This window comes from Malus domestica, chromosome 02, assembly GCF_042453785.1.
Source record: "Malus domestica chromosome 02, GDT2T_hap1".
NCBI lineage: Eukaryota > Viridiplantae > Streptophyta > Magnoliopsida > Rosales > Rosaceae > Malus > Malus domestica.
This window is the reverse complement of record NC_091662.1, coordinates 12,385,109-12,402,320: the sequence shown is the minus strand read 5'-3', so window position 1 is coordinate 12,402,320 and position 17,212 is coordinate 12,385,109. Positions and strand designations below refer to the sequence as shown.

Genomic DNA, 17,212 nt, shown 5'->3' with positions numbered 1-17,212 from the left:
AGTTTCTCTCTAAAAGTTGATTTAATAATCCACTTAAGGTGGACTTAAATAAGCTTTGAGGAAATTTATTTCCTTTTCCTAGAAGGATTAAATTTCCTATTAAAAGAAAGAATCAACAACAAAATAGGAAGCAATTCAGAGTTTCCTAAAGCAAGAAAATCTCTACACCTGTTGCCCTTTTCTACAAGCAGCCCAACAGGTGTGGGGGCATTTGTGGAGCCAAAAATATTCACTGGGCGACACGTGGACTTTTGGACAAAAGATGACAAAAATACCCTCGAGGCATATCGGGATTCCTACGCGCGAGCAGCGGTTAATCATCTTTTAATCAAGTCAAAAGTGCCTAAAAAATGTAACAATTAAAAACCTCTTTCATCAAATCCTTTCTATAAGGTATTTCCCAAGACCTAGTATTTTCTATTTCATTATTTAGCTAATCAATTAGCTAAATAATATATACCTACCACATCTCCTAAAATCATCCTTAATAGTCAATAAAATCACCCAAATTAATAGTCAAAGCCGGCCCCATCTGTTTCCATCCTCACCTTTCCCATTTTCCTTATTAAAATAGTCGTTCATTTTTATAACCACCCATTTATTCTTTTCATATTTAATTAGCCAATAAATTGGCTAATTAAACATGAAATTGAACCCCACAAAAACCTTTAGTGGCCAGTTACCATTATTCAAAATTGGGCAAGGCCTAACTCTATAAATAGGCACCTATTCTCACCAAAAATTCATTCCAATCCTCTTGCAAAAAATCCTAAACACTCTAAACACTTTTTTTCTCTAAAATTCTAACTTTGGCATCGGAGGTTCTTCGGCCAAAGCCTCCCCATTCATCGTGGGCGCGTGAGGCTTTTGGCCTTAACCTAAGGTGCTAGTTGTTTTGTAGGTGCAAAATCGTCCAAGATCGAGGAGGAGAAAATTTGCATCCACAAATTTTATTGATAACAAAAAATGAAGTAATATCTAGTCAAGAGGGGATAAACCTTATCCCTTATAAACCAAAGAAAGAAAAAAAAAACATGAAAAAGAAGGGGGATATATAAACCTTACTTCTCTAGAAACAAAAACAACAATGATACATAGAGGGGGACATAAAACTTAACCCTTCAAGAGCCAAATGTAAAGGTCTAAACCTGCAATACAAGTCGAACAACACCACAAAGTTAGGGAAAAAAAAGTGAGACAAATCTGAATATCAAGATACACATTAATTTGAGAAGCAGTAGCTAGACAACAACATAATCCAAAAACAAAGCATCATGAACCACCAACAGAGAGAAATCATATCCACATTTTGATTGATTACATCATATCCCAGTGAGGGGCTTTATATGGGGCTGGAAAAGTGGTGGATATAGCTCATTTTAGAGCTTTGAGGAATCTTTAGCGCTTTATAAAAGAATCTTTGCCAATGAGGGGCTACATCTTTCGGGCTTTATATAGGGCTATATATATTTATTTATGTAATAATTTGATTGAGCGATGATTTTTTTTTGTATTAGCTTTTCTTAAATTGATTTTTGGATGTGCTATATTAAATTTTTTTTAATGAACCCTTCAACCTTAAAAGTTCAAATTGTGAAAAAGTTAGATTTCATTACTTATGAATCGTTCGTTGGATTAGATTTCCTTATCTCAATCTCATCCGTTGAAAGAAACAAACCCCCACTTTACCCTTTGAAATAATTTAATTTTCACGTATAACACAACAATTTACCTAGCACCAATTGATAAATTAGTATCAAACAATTTTGAGAAAAAATTATTTGAAAATTTCACCCATCAATGCCCATGAACGTTAAATCAATTTGAAATTTTAATTCTTATGGAATTTAAAGCAATCATTAATTAGCCAAATTGCAAGAAAAACAAGTAAGAAAAAATAATTAAAAAATAATAAAAGGAAAGCATAAGTGTATTCGCAAGTGGAGGGAGAGTGATAGAATTTTGCTCACATGGGTTCCTACTTTTTTGTGGGACCCACTGTTTTTTGGGGCTAGATGTGGCCCGATTTTATGCTACCCAAGAAAGGAAGTTGCTAGCCCCAATGGTTGATCTAGTCCCATTTTCCGGCTCATTGGGGATGAAATTTATCACTAAGGCTAAAAATGTGGTAGCCTCATGAAGGATAAAGCCCTCGTTGAGGATGCATCACAATTAGAAGAAATAATTGTGCCTTGCTGCAAAAGCAATGATTGTGAAACCATTGGATTTTGTAATATCGGATAGCATATGTTCCCACAAAAAAAAATAAAAATTTAGTACAAATAATATTTTACACGAATCTATTCTAAGAAGAAGAGGAGACAGTTTGAATTCGAAACACGGTTGCCCTAACCACCATGGCAGTCCACCGCGTTCCCCGACAAATTATTTTGTTCTCGAAGTTTAAGCAATGCCAGCAAAACCAATATTGCCGAAGTTTAAAGCAATGCCAGATAAAATCAATTAAGGTGGTTTGAAAATAATATGAGAGAAAATCAATTAAGGTAGTTTGGACATGTGAAACGAAGACCTATAGATGTTCGTTTAGAAAGTGCAATTATGAGACAGATTGACTCAAGACGAAATGGGTAAAATAAGACTTAGGAAGACTTGGAAATAGATTTTAAGATAAAAACAAAGAGTACGTGAAGCTAACGGAAGACTTAGCATCAAAAGTGAGCGTATTGACGTTCTATAATTCATACCGCCAACCATACTTAATGAAATAAGACTTTGTTGTTGATTCTTAACCTATTATTGATGTGCTTAAAGGCTCCAATCAATCTCCGTTGAGAATTTCCTTTATCATAATAGATGTATGTTTCTTACTCAGAACTTTCAATGTTCGAGGAATTCAACATTTTACCGAAAAGAAAATTTTGCTAGTGACGCTCTAGCAAACTATGGACATACTCTACCAAATCTTTATATCTGGTTTCATAATTTTCCTAAGGTGGTGGTACTTAACTTGTTCGTAAGTTTTTTTTCCTCTTCTTTTTGCCATAAAAAAAAAAGTGGAGTCGTTTTTATCACTCCAAATGTAACGAGTGTATGATGATAATTTTGGAATGCTAATTATAATAACCACCTACAAAAGCATAAAGAAAATGAAACTTGGAGAACTAAATTAGCAGTAGCTTTTAGCCTTTTGTAAATGAAGAAATTTGAGGTTTCACCATGAAACCAACTAGCTTATGAGTAGTAGCCCAATTACTTATAAGCACATATAAGGTCCCTCATTTTCCCGATGCAAGACTGATACTCTTAACATGCCCCTCATGTGTGATGAATTTTCAAACATAACATGTGGAAAACATAAAGGGGTGACATTGAGTACATGTGGTCGTTGGGCTTCACACATAGGACAACCTACTCTGATATCATGATAAAGTTGAGACTCCACTATCAAACCAATGAATGGTATGAGGATGTAAAGGCAAGAGAGTCACACATCCGTGAAATGAACCTTGCATGTGATTATAAGTATTACCTCATTCTCCATATTGTCAATTGATTTTATGTTGGAACCTCAACTTTCTTCATATTTTATAGCATGTTGTCCCATGTGTGAAGCCCAATACCCACACGTGTTTCACGTCATCCGATTTGTGTTGTCTATGTGTTAAGATATGTTCATCCCACATGAGGAGGCGTATTGAGAGTCAATCCAACATCGGGAAAAAGAGGGGACCTTACTTATGCTACAAGTAATTGAAATACTCCCTTTAAACTTTAATTCTATACTTAATTAGTTCATTTACAGTGCTCTTTATAAATGGATTAGGGCAAGAGAGGAACCTTAATGCAGACAGTCAAGGGAAGAGTACTCACGAAAACCAAATATCGTTCTAATTCGTCCCGTTAATTGAAGGCAAAACTGGACCCGAAGAGTATCCGCAGAGTTGCAATTCCACTGTGCATATCATTAATCATGTCAATAAACGGATAAAAGTATGTTTAGCAAGGCCTTAAACCTTCCCCTACATACAAGTCTAATTGCCCATCAAGACAACTCAAAAGTGTGTCAACCACATAACTTCCACCCCAATCTATTGAATTTGAACTTTGTCACAAATAACAGAATATCGAGTCTTGCCCTCGCAAAAGTTTCATTGCATCCATTAATTGGATAGCTTTCTTTCTAAGCATTCGAATACACGAAACCCATGGGTGATTTCTCTTCCAGAGTCTGGATTTTCGACCAACAACTCTTGCCTTAATCGTACACACAGCCATCGCGTTGACAGGAGAAGTGCTTCCTTATCTACGACATATTCTCTCAAGCAGCGACACATTGTTTTGCATCGCGAGACCAATTGGGGAATCTCGTTTGCCCATTTGGCATCAAGACACAACATCCCCAGCAAACAGAAAATCACAAATCTTTTGGTCAATCGGGACAGCATTCTGAAACTCACCGTCTGCCTGCATACTCTTCTTTTCCTTCCTAAACATTCAGCTTCATGAACTCTACTGCACTTTCGGAGACCAGTTAACAGCACATTGTATGTGCCCAAAAAGGGACAAAATCCTTTCCCTCGCATCGCTTCAAATATTTGAAGCCCTTTATCAGCACTCCCAGCAGAGCAGCCCCATTCAACGCAGTGTAAGTTGCAGTGCACTTGTGATCATAAGGCAATAAATTAAAGATTTTTGCAGCACAAAGTGTCCTTCTAGCTCGCCCGAGCCTATGTATTAGAAGTGCACTTAAGTATATTCCAAGAGAACATCCAGCCCTAATCATCTCTGCAGCAATCTCCACCACTTTTAGAAATGACTTTGATCTGATCAAAGCTCCTACCAAAGCCAGATATGTATTTCTCTCAAGGATTATACCCATTTTCACACTATATTCGAAAGCCAATAAAGCACCATCAAGTCTGCAACGTCCACAATTTACCTCAATGATGGTTGAGGTGATAGCACAATGCAATTGTATATTCTTATCTCCATTTTCAGCAAGCAAGCGGTCTATGGCAACGAGATTTTCTTTTTTTCAAAAGAATCAATACAAGCCCTTCATCAATTGTCACAAGAGCATCAGCAGCGATGGTCTAAACTCACTTTCCTCCTGATTGCCAGAGCCAACTGAAAAGTGAGGATGAACTTGCCTGAGGAGGGAATCACTCTCGCCAGCAATTTTGAAAGTTCTGACTGCCTCTAGAAATACAGGGTAACGAAGGGCAAGGCGATTTTCTTTCATAAACCAAAGGACATGGTTCATTGTCCATGTGTCTCCTGCTTTGCACAATTTCTGAATTAAATATTGTAAGCCTCTTTATCAGGTTGTACTCCAGCGTCTGGCAGTTTACCGAAAATGTCAAGTGCCTCTTTGCATTTCCCTGAAACACATAACAAATTCAATAACTTTCTCGATATTTTGGGGAGGAGGGAGAGGAACATCGCAAAGATGAGTCCCTGTGCATCCCACCAAAAGTGCGTATATGCATAGAAATCATAGCATGATGAGCAGAGGGGGCGTTAGGGGTATGCAAAAGGTGCAGTGGCACAGGCCCTGGATTTTTTAGGAGCCCCAAATTTTTTGATCCTCCCTTATATTACATATGAGTATAAATTTCTAATAAAAAAAGTTTTAAGCTTAAAAGAAAAATCATCATCATTACAATTGGTTAAGCGGAGCTTAAACACATTCTTTTTTTTGACAATAAAAAACTTGTGTACTACTTTCTTTCACTTTTTTTATTAAGCAATAAAAAACTAATTTGTGTATTACTTTCTTTCACAAATACAAACGTATTTTCATATCTCTATTTCAGCTATGCTCCATTTTTTTTATAGATGAACCCAAAATCATGACTTTATTTTGGAGATTATTCAATTAGTAAGAGGGATGCTGATTTTAATTAAGTTTGGTTATTGATTGTTGAGCTTTGTATGGATATATTGTCCAACAACATTTTTTTTTTAAATAAGGAGGGCCTTTTTATTAAATTCGCACAGGGTCCCAAAATGTCAGAGACGACCCTGATGATGAGTCCATTTATGAAACTATTAATATGCAAGTTACACAAACATGATATCTTTTCTAAATACGACTATGAAAAGAAATGTAAGTTCACATCATCTTATTAAGAGGGGGGTAATGCAAGCAATCACAATGTGGAAGCAACTTCATATCATAGCACGAAAACTCTCATCTTCCTTTAACAAACACACACCGTGCGTAAACAACCAGTATAACCGTATGCACAAATTGGAAACTTTCAAGAAAAAATTATCAAACAATCACCCCATTCAGACATTACAACACATAGAGTGCAGTACATATGCGAAAGCAAATGCTACTCACCAGAACCAATTAGGTAGTCCATTAACACAGTGCAAGTACGACAAGTTGGAGAACATCCACATTGAGTCATTTCCCTGTAAACATCAGTAGCCTCCTTCACTCTGTTATCACCAAACAAAATCTTCATATAAGCAGTGTAAGAAACAATTGTGGTACTGTGGGAGGATATCCCTGAGCTTTCATCTCCTCCCAAGTCTGCACAGCCCCATCGACATCGCTGGCATTCGAAGGCCAATACATCAGAGTGTAAGTAACGGCATCGATTTTAACCCCCTTTTCCTGCATTTGCTTGAAAACATGGGACATTGATGAAACCCTCCCGGCTTCTCCGAAAATGTCCAGCATTGTCGTGTAGGTGAACTGGTCGTGCTTAAACCCTTTAAACCCAGCAACCCAGTTGAAAAAAAGAAAAGAAAAAAGCCACGACTTTTCCATCGGAGAGTGGGTTTTGAGCACCTGGCTCACAGTGTAAGAATCCCATCTTATGGGAAGGCTGTGCTGTTGTTCTTTAGCGGAATCCCATGTCGAATATTTGAGGATTCTGTAATGTTTGCGTCTGTTTCTCGCATGTAAGTCTTCGGGTCCAAAGGTTGTTGCTTTGGAGTGGATTTGGGATGGTTTTTTGTGTTCTTTCTGGGAATTGGATTGTTGGGTTTGTGGGGATAGATTCGGTTGAGGAAATGGATGGATTTGGTGGAAAGTTTTCGACTTTGGTGATGGCAGATGCCGGTGAAAGCTGCAAGGTGCTTCAGAAATCCATGGAGGTTACGAAAACTGCGCATAGGAGGAGTCGTTCATTAGTGTTGCGCATAGGAGGTTACGGAAACTGTTAGCGATATACAATCGCAAATGAGTTCCCCACACATTTTTTCTTTTTCCGCACTCCTTTGTTAATTCATCTTCTTTGAAAGTAAAAATGTTTTGAGTCCAATTCTAGCAATTTGTAAATTGTAATTTGTGACGGATAATAATGAAAATGATTTTTGCACACATATTTTCACTTATGCACACCCCTATCTATTCATGCCGTTTGAATATGCTTTAATTCGTTTAGTTCAATGACCAAAAATAAATAGGAAGGTACAGAGATAGAAAATAAGCGTGCGGAAATCACTTGACAAAGTCAATATTCAGTAACTTTTGCGTTAGACCACATATAACTGCATACAATGTTAACCACAATTTTTGAGTAATTACTAATATCTCATGATCCAATCCATTGAGTACAAAGCCTCAGAAAAATACTTCTAATACGTGCAATCATCTGCAAATATGTGGCTCGCCTCGTGCTCATATTTTACCTTCGGACGCTTAAACATATATCATCTCAACATGTTTCGAAGATGGCAATTAAAGAAATCCGTTCTTTTTTTGAAGTTCTTAAATCAATTAATCATGTAACAGTCGAAAACTAGAGATTAATGTGTCCCCAAAAATTCCACAGATGAAGCGATATAATCAACGAAGCAAAATCATAAAACAAATTTCTGCCTATCAACAATGCATGCTTTCTCAGCTTATTGACTAATAAAACCAAGTGTAACTTCAATACCGAGCCCCTTCATCATGCAGAAACTCTTCAGCCGTTGGATTCATTAGGCCGTCCAATATGTATCAGACTGAAGACGAACGATCTTTATCTCTACCTATATGATAGAGAATCAAGAAATATAACTATTCTCAAACTCATCTCATTTTGTGAATCCATATAACCATTCAAAGTGCAGAAAGTGAGCTCCAAATTCCACATTCTTCTAATGCTTGCAGACATTCCAGCTACGAAATAATTTCTTGCACATACCACGCACATGGCACCTCCCTTTCACAAGCTTGCGGTGGGATCAACATCAACTACACAATGGTGAAGAAAGAAAACCACTCGTGAGAGGGCGGCACAGTGCGTGCCGCACAAACTATATTAATCAGTCTTAAAAGAGATCCCTTAGTAGCCATCAAATCCAAATGTTCAGCATTTAGCAGCAAAGTAAAGTAAAATCTATCAAGTTCTAGTACGTTTTGCAATAAGAAAACAGATCAAATAGTAGGTAAGTAATCCTTTTGATTTAAGCTTTCTCTGATATTTTACACACCGATACTATAACCCTGTTTAACAACGTAACTCCTTCAACCCGAAATATATAAATAAATAAAAATATAGACTCTACCATTTGCCTTTAAGGAATGCCAAATCGAATTCATGTGATCCAAGGTGAAGAGTTAGCTTTAGAAGGGTGCATACGTTTCACTAATAGACCACCAGGAAGAGAAGGGTGATCAGAAATACATACCGAAAGGGCCTTTCATTTGTTGGGATACCCAATTATTCTCTGCGAAATCACTGTCCTTGCCTTCCTTATATCCCGGCTACACTTATCAGCATGCTGGCTTAGATTATCAATGGTTTCCACAAACACATCAAGCTTTTTCTTGATCTCATCCATCACTAGCTTCACAGCCGACCCCTCTTCTCTAATAGCAAAATCAACATTGTGCAACAGTGACTCAATCCCAATTTCAAATTTGTCAACAAGCACCCGGATGCTATCCAGGTCCTTCATTGTGACGAACGTTCGAATCTGCATTGAGCTGATTATCTCCCTCTGCCCTTTCAGTCCTTTCTCGTAGTTATTCCAAAGAATATTACACCATTTTCCAACTGAACCTATTGGGATAGCCAATGCTCCTGCCAGGGCCGTTACAAGTGGTGGTGCAGCAATGGCAGCTGCCACTACAGAGAAAACCAATACTGAGACAAATGTAGCAACGAAAATAACATTTGACAGCCTCCTCCAAGCTTTCATTGATTTGAACTTCTTATCAAGTTTTCTCTTACGAAGTTGCAGTTTCTCAAACATGGATGCCTGGTTCTTGTAAACTGCTTGAAACAGTATAAAGAACTCGTCCGTGAAAGGATCCCCAGCCGCCTTAAACGCCCTCAATTCTTTTAAGGTTCTTGCACACCCGTTCCCATCTGCCCCGGCACCTACTTCTTCCTCAAACTGCCTAACTGCAGCTTGAATTATCAGCTGGGTATTGAGCGCACGCTTAAGACATTGCTCGAGGGAAGTACAAAAATCCAACGTTTGAAGACTGTTCTCAAAGTATTCCTCCACAAGAGAGAACATTTCTTTACTTTTCCATATATCCTTCTTGCATTCTAGAATCACCTTGACCACTTCCTGGTTCATGTCAAGCAAGCAATCGGTAACCTCCTTGAGCGAGTCAAGGGATAGGGACCGAAAATCCAACCCAGCTGAAAGCGAGTGAATGACACGGCTTGTGCGCTGCTGGAGATTGACATCAAACGATTGCAAGGCTGGATCGAGCTTACAAGCTGCCTCATAGGAGCTCAAATCGGCGCTGTCCTGGGAGATGGTAGTAGTTTCAAGGTTTTCAAGGTTTTTACTGGATTTTCCTCCCATCATTTGGGTTCAGATAATCAGAACTTCCCAACACCTAACTATGCTCGACTAGTAAAAAAAAATAATTACTTTTCCTCCTAGTGCTCTCCAAGCAGCCAAATGCTCGAAATCGAATCGAATACAATCTATGAGTAAGTTGAAGAACTACAAAATTAACCACAAAGACTTGGGATTTGGCTAGATCCTAAGCAACCCAAGAGCTAAATATTTCACTAGGTAAAGCAAAAGTAAAAACCCAGATGAGATTTCTGCACAAAGTATAAAACTTGATGGATTTTTCTCACCTGAAATTCAGCTTGAATGCAAAGAAAAATATGAACTTTGTAGCTTTGCTCTCTCACTCCAAACCCCCACACCCCCCAGAAAGTTCAAGACTCCCAAACACAAGCAAAATCCAACACGACGAACCGAAGACTGAGTCTTTGCAAAGCCCACAAGTCAATGGTGCAGAATAATGCAAAGAAGTAGGTGAAATGGGAAAAAGGAAAGTGAGAGGAAATTGGGAAAGTGGCAATGGGCTAGAGCACAATTTCTCTTTCGTTAATCAGGAAGGAGTGTACCGCATACTTTAAAGCCATGGTCCTACGAAGTTGAAGGAAAAGACCAAGAGGAAAAAGTGGAACCAACGCCAGGCGAATGAAGATCCTCTCCGGATCAATTTTCAGGATCTTCAAATGGTATACCTTTATCTTACATTGTGGTGCAAGTTAAAATTATTTTAAATATTTTTATTTAAAATTAAATATAAATATACGATAAACAAATATAATTTAAATATCTCCTCACAAGAGTATCCGGAGAAGATCACGTTCAATGCAGGCAGATAACCCTTCTTTTTGCTCTGGCCTTCTCAACCGAGTAGCTCTCACACAGTCACTTGTGAAGCAAAAGTATATTTAACCATTAATTGAATATTTGAGGATCTGTGGTGGTCAAATTATATATATACTAAAAGGGAAACATAACTGAAACACTGTTCATAGAGCAGTGTGATACCGATTTTAACCCTGCTTGCTTTGTTTATTTCGTTTGGTCCATTCATCCGTGCTTCCTTTCTCTTTTCTTCTTACTGTTCATTCGTCAGTGTTTTCCGTTTTTACCCTTCAGCTGCTCTTCAAGTCTAGGTTCTTTTGCGTTTTCCACAGTAAAATTACGGTTTTGACCATGGTTTCCGGTAGAAATCTCTCGACTTCTTCCGAAAACACTAGAAACCTTAAACTACAGAATTCTCAGCTGCTCCGCAACGGGTTGGTGATTTCGATCATGCGTCCTACACTCCTCCTCGCGATCTCTTCCATCTCTGCTTCCTGATCTTTTCGATCTCTCCTTCGTGATCCTTCGATCTCTGCTTCCTCATCTTTTTGGTCTTTGCTTTGCGATCTCCTTGCCGTCTAATCATGCACCCAATTTCTCTAGCCTTGAACAGGTAATTAAATCTCACTTCTTCTCAACTACCCAGGAGCCAAATATTTGATATTTCGCCGTGGTTTGTTATTTTACCGAATTTGGTTGTTGATATTTCGTATTTTTTTTATCGTTCATTAGTGTTCTATTGGGGTTGTATCTTGCTAGAATTTCATAGAATTTGATTTGGCCGCGTAACTGATTGGCTTAAAATTTTGTGAGATTAAATATTTCTTGAATTTGATCATTAGATTTCCCTTTTTTTTTTGGAAGTTGACGTGCTTTTCCATTCATCGCCAAAACCCATGCTGCCTCCCTCTTTGTCTTCTCCTCCAGCAATTTCCGCCCTTAGTTCTCAATTGGATTCACAGTAAAAACCCAAAAACTTAGAGGTACGAAAATTTCAATTTTTTTGTGTTTTTGATTTATTTTCAGTGTTAATTTCTGATTAAATTATTATTTGTGAGAAACCCACTTAGAATCTGATCTGGGTTTTGCTTGGATTCCAGAGTAAAAACGTTGAAACTTAAAGGTATGAAAATTTCAATTCTTTTTATTTTTATTTATTTTCAGTGTTAATTTCTGATTAATATTATTCTTGATAAATCCACTTAGAATCTTGATCTGAGTTTTGCTTAAATTCATCTTAGGGTTTTATAATTTTTTTAGTCTTATAATTTTCTGGTGCGCCTGTGATTAAATACAACCTAATTTGATTTTACCCACAAGTGCAGATCTTACCCCGCAATGCCCAATCCAGAGAATTGGTACTCATAATCAATAAGATTCATATGGTTTATTGGTATCAATTTTGGTTGCAGCAATGCTATTCTTGCTGAAGACCTGCCATGTAAGTGATTTAGTTTTTGCTTTTCGAATTTCTACTTTTCATGCATAATTATGAATATGTGGGTAATATTTTCTACTTAATCTCCAATTCAAAGAGTAGGATATTGAATTGTATTATCATTTTATTTAAAATGCGTTGCCATTTTAGTTAAATTTAATCCCTAATTGATCTGACTAACCACCCAAAAAGGATTTCATACAAAATGTCTGCAAATAGATCGAATACTATTAATGAAAATTAATCCTTAATGCTTCCATCTGACTACATGGTAGTATTTTGTGGCTAAACATAGTTTTTACTCTATCAAATATTTACCAACTTACATTGACAAGTTCATTCTCCTTCATTTGAACATCAAAAGCCAAATCACACGTGGATCCCCAAACTTTAGCTTTACCATTACTAATCCTCTTGCTTGGGAATTTAAAAAAAAATAATCATAAGCAAACATGAATCTTATTTTATACCAACCCAGGATGTTATCATAAAAATCAATTGATACGAAGAGTTGAGCTATTAAAGACCTTCGAAATTGTGTCAAGTGTTACAGAAGTAATATATTTTGTATGCAGAAATTCAAAGCACGCAGAGATCTCGAGTCAAAAACAGAGGTACCCATCCCCTTTTGTTCGATTTTTGCTTTGTTTTATCTCTGTTTTCATTTTTGGGTAGGATTTTGTGCTTTATAACTGGGTTTAATGTGAAATTTTTGAAGCAGCTAAATCTCATTCAGTTCTGTTTGATTGATTGTTTATCTATGATTTGTTCTGTTATGCTTGGTAAGTTTAAATTGACTTGGATTTGTATTTGATTCGAGTTGATTAATTTTTTTTTTTAGTTGTAAATCATATTAGTTGCAGATCATGAAACAATTTCATGTTTGGTTTAAGAGAATAGGCTTGATTCAATGAGATTTGGATTCATGAGTTATAGCCATCTGAGATAGGCAAGAGTGTTTGCATTCTGTAGAAAAAATTTAGGAGCTACAAAACTATTCTTTAAATTTGAGTTTTGTGATTACTATTTTTGTTCTTTATCTTATTAAAATTTTGAGGATTCAATGAGATTTGGATTCATGAGTTATAGCCATCTGAGATAGGCAAGAGTGTTTGTATTCTCTAGAAAAAATTTAGGAGCTACAAAACTATTCTTTAAATTTGAGTTTTGTGATTACTATTTTTGTTCTTTATCTTATTAAAATTTTGGTAAATTTTCAGCAACTCTTGCACAGCGAAATGACTCCCACCACCCAACAAACGCAACTGCTACAATTTCAATTGCAGTTCTTGAAGAAAGGTAAAGCCTATGTTCTGTACAAAGTGTTGGATTTTTTTATATGGGGTTTCATTTTTTGTGCTTTTTTTTTTATCTTGAGAATATTAATATTGTTGAGTTATTAAATTCGACTATTGCATGGTTTAAATTTTACTTCAAATTGTAGTAATTGTCATACAAGTTTATATTTTTTTATAGAATTGCAGACAGTTTGAATTTTGGATGAGAGTTTAGAATATTTATAAGTTGGTTCTGTTGTGGGATCTCCATATAGCAAATTTATCCTACTTTGTATTTCAAAAATCATAGGTTAGATTGTCTACTCTAGCTATACAATTCTTCCATGTTTTTCAAATCATGAAATGAGTTTCTCATGCTGAGATTGTAACCCAATCAATAAGTAAGTGAAACACAGAAGTTCTATATCGCATGTTAGTTTTAATCCATTTCAAAAAATCCTATGCATGGTACAAGAAAAACATTTCTTTGCTGCAAAGAAGAGTGAAGTACTTCACAACAATGTGAAAAGTTGGGACCTAGAAAACAAGATATTTTTAATGTGTATTGTAACTACATGGATGTAAATAAGATAATTTTTACATATCAATTGTTCTTTATAGAACATAGGGATGTAAATAGATTTTGATATGAAACTGGAAAGAAGAATACCAAATGAAGCACTGATTTGTTGAGATATTTATTTTTGCATGGAAAAAAATTGATATTTTTTGTCCTTGAAAAAGGTATGCCATGTTTTTAACGTTTTGGGTTTTACATGTTACTTCGACTTTTATTGTTTGCCTCCTTCAGCATTACTTACATTCATTTTCCAGTATTGGCTGATAAAAATTTATAAAATAGTTAAGACTTTAATTAGAAAGTTTTAGTCATATTTTTAGTCATATGTTATGTGTCATTCCAATTCAAAGATCGGAAAATGACTGAAATAATATTTACTTCCTTCTGTTTTTTCAAATTTCCTTTTGGTCCAATTTTATATTTCATTTCTTTGTGACTTTTTGTAGAACTTGGAACCAGCTTTTCACATAACATGGATGATGAATGCAAGAAACTCATACACAGAATAACTCCACCAAGGTATATGCAAATTAAAATCATAACTTGCGTCAATATAGAAGTATAAATTATTTTTTATCACACAACTTTGATAGAATAATTTGTCTCATAATTTAAAATATTGTAAATATTTTAGCTACCTGGCAATCAACAACTAATATCACTTCCAAGAAGGTAAGATCAACATATGATATGTCACAGCAGTATATTTTTCGCAAACAGATGGTAAAGTTGTACACATCACATTAGGCAAGTTTCAATCTTTTTTACTTCCATTTTAACATATTTCTAATTAACATTTTGTTCTAAATTTTGATTGAACTTTATTTAAATGTTTGATTTGTGAATTTCACAAGTTGAATTACCACCTCTCTCTCTCCACTCTCTCCCAAAACTCAATTTTGAACTTTTTATGCATCTTTTTTTTTTTTTTTTTTTTTTTTTGAATCATTGCCTAACTGTCTTTATTACATTTTGCAGTTGTATTCACAACTGTCCAAGACACTCTCTGGAATTTATTACAATAGAAGGTCAAATTTTCCTTCTTTGGAAACACCTCAAGCTAGGAACAAGTCTGGTATCCAAGCTTTACATTCAACATTGTTTAGCAGCATGTAGCAAGCTTTGTTTGACTGGTATACCTCTCAATACTGCATTTGTAAGTTATGCAGTTATCATTAGTCCAACTTTTTGAATGAACAATTATCTTCTTCTTTGCACTTTGAAAGAATAGATTTTTCTCTTGGTATCCAAATTTGTTCCGTTCATGATAATACATATAAATTGAATTGCCATTCATAATTCTCTGTTTTCACTCAACATTATTTATGAAAATTGACGCTATAAAATATCTCATATAATTTTTAATCCCGCATTTATATTCATGTGAATATGTAAAAATGTATATACATTTTTATATTTTCGCAAGGTGAGAAATATACCGTTCACATTTATAATTTGTAATAGTGATCTGGAACATATTCTCTTTATCAGAATGATGATTGAGATAATATTGTTTAAATCATTATCTCCTTATCACTAAATATTTTAGTGCAATACTAATAATTTCACCGCTAATGAGAACCTTATCTGTGATTTTCTTTTGTGTTGTCACTTCATATTTTACTGATTGATGTATTTCTTGAAGGTGGTGATGTAATCATAAGAAAAAGTCGAGTTCTTTAGTTAATGGCAAATCGACCCATTGCCAGGTATCTCTCTCTCTCTCTCTCTCTCTCTCTCTCTCTCTCTCAAGATATTACCAATTAGGTGTATTTATACTCTTATTGGATGTGAATTTTAGTATAATGATGTAACTGCATGATAACCTATGCATCGTTTGGAGTTTAAATATAACACTTAAATTGTGGGCAAATGTAAATGTGAAAGTACGGATAAACTATAACCTCATCCATCATTTATTTGAGAGATCACTCAAGTTGTGAAGAAATGTAAATAGCCATTTTATGAAGATTATTAGCACTTAATGTACAATTGTATTACATAATTTTTGTGAAGAATATATTTATCAGCAGAATGTGCTTTAAAGAAAAAAAAAAACAGTTTGTAAAGTAGGAGAAACAGCCAGGTGCCACTGTGTAAGATTCTAGGGACTGCTGAATTGGAATACTCAGAGAAACGATATGCATCTGGATCACTAATAATGTTTTTTTGTGTGTATGTATCTCATATGTTGAAGGCACCCTAATATTAGTAGTCAAAATGGAGCAATTTGTCTGGATATTTTGAAAGACCAATGGAACCCAACTCTGACATTTAACTGCAGAGATTCTTGGGTCTAAAAATAAGAAAATGGAGAGAGTAACACGACACTACTACTCGAAATTGGCTTTGGGTAAGCTTCCACTCTCTTCTATTTATAATCTCTTTGAGAAGTGATTTTGGTTGCTGGTTGAAAGAGATAATGTCAAATTCATATATGAACTAAGAAAATAATATGCATGTATAATGAAGTGGAATTTTTCCTAACATTAAAAAAACTGAAAAACTAGAGCTGCTCTACTGTTTATGCAGCGAGCAAATGGAAGGAAAGGAAAAACAGTTAATTTAATGATCCATTTTCTCAATCACTCCACATTTTCTGCAAGCTGAATCGTTCGTATCTTTCAAACTAAATAGTTTTTACTTTTCTGTGTATATATTATGTCTTGCATTCTTTTATTAGTTTTGAAACTATAACCGAGTATATCTTAGCACTACAGCTTTCCATAAAGTGGTTCCAATAATATAGTTTCATATATAAAACTCTTACTCTCTTTTACTAATTTTTGTTACACTATCAATCACTCACAGGTCATACTATTCATAGAGTGGTTCAAAGGATTCCAAGAGCTGCATTTACCCAATTTATGCGTTTCATGTTAAACTTCTTTCAAAAAGCTCAAACATCTTTCAGTGTTAATATACATGAACCTTCTTTAATAATCTCTTATAGCTTCGAAATATGTTTTTTTTACACAGTTACTAACCCCGCAGCAACGCGCGGGCCATATTTCTAGTATTTTCTAAAATTCTAATCAACGCCATTTCGCCTTCCAATTCTGACTTTTCATTTGTATCTGAGTCTAGTTCATTGACTCCATGCGAGAAGAATTTTAGACTGATATTTTTGTCAAATAATATAATATTATCTACAGGCCGTTTGGATCAAACTCCCTTTGTTATGGTGAATTTGTTTGATGTAAATATTCAAACAATTTTGGGTATGATTGGAGAAAATCATTGATTTTTTTATTTGTTTTTTAGAGTTTTAATGAAAAGGGCTTGGGCCAACAAATATTTAACCAAAAATCATTTTAAAATGTTATTTAACCAAAATGGCTCAAAGTTTAATAAAAAATCATCCAAAACTAT

At 35.3% G+C, this 17,212-nt stretch overlaps 2 protein-coding genes and 1 pseudogene across 22 annotated transcripts; 1 reads left to right on the top strand and 2 right to left on the bottom strand.

Moving 5' to 3' along the window:
• Nucleotides 1–4,211: 4,211 nt before the first annotated feature.
• Nucleotides 4,212–7,075, bottom strand: LOC103407122 (pentatricopeptide repeat-containing protein At2g01390-like; annotated as a pseudogene).
• LOC103418328 (UPF0496 protein At2g18630-like) lies at nt 6,122–10,649 on the bottom strand. Its single transcript, XM_029091346.2, has 2 exons — nt 8,599–10,649; nt 6,122–8,161 (listed from the first exon to the last, which is right to left on the bottom strand). Exon 1 carries the CDS (start codon nt 9,733–9,735, stop codon nt 8,611–8,613), a length of 1,125 nt encoding a protein of 374 aa, XP_028947179.1. The 5' UTR covers nt 9,736–10,649; the 3' UTR covers nt 6,122–8,161; nt 8,599–8,610.
• LOC103418314 (uncharacterized) lies at nt 10,539–16,801 on the top strand. Of its 21 annotated transcripts, none has more exons than XM_029091374.2 (11): nt 10,539–11,158; nt 11,410–11,528; nt 11,646–11,668; nt 11,871–11,986; nt 12,559–12,597; nt 13,204–13,282; nt 14,287–14,359; nt 14,819–14,973; nt 15,486–15,549; nt 16,038–16,193; nt 16,652–16,801. In XM_029091374.2, exons 4-9 carry the CDS (start codon nt 11,960–11,962, stop codon nt 15,521–15,523), a joined length of 411 nt encoding a protein of 136 aa, XP_028947207.1. In that variant the 5' UTR covers nt 10,539–11,158; nt 11,410–11,528; nt 11,646–11,668; nt 11,871–11,959; the 3' UTR covers nt 15,524–15,549; nt 16,038–16,193; nt 16,652–16,801. The 21 variants fall into 21 exon arrangements, with proteins under 21 accessions (XP_028947207.1, XP_070664708.1, XP_070664696.1 ...); XM_029091378.2 differs by having other exon boundaries at nt 10,938–11,158; nt 16,125–16,193; XM_070808605.1 differs by having other exon boundaries at nt 10,938–11,158; nt 14,819–14,996; nt 16,125–16,193.
• Nucleotides 16,802–17,212: the final 411 nt, after the last annotated feature.

Bases quoted from the DNA above. Each gene is read 5' to 3' on its own strand.
- LOC103418314 (XM_070808572.1), top strand. From the start codon at position 11,960: ATGCTATTCTTGCTGAAGACCTGCCAT. The intron at 11,987-12,558 runs GTAAGTGATTTA...TTTTGTATGCAG, and splicing joins TCTTGCTGAAGACCTGCCAT to AAATTCAAAGCACGCAGAGA. The intron at 13,283-14,286 runs GTAAAGCCTATG...GACTTTTTGTAG, and splicing joins ATTGCAGTTCTTGAAGAAAG to AACTTGGAACCAGCTTTTCA.
- LOC103418328 (XM_029091346.2), bottom strand. From the start codon at position 9,735: ATGATGGGAGGAAAATCCAGTAAAAACCTTGAAAACCTTGAAACTACT.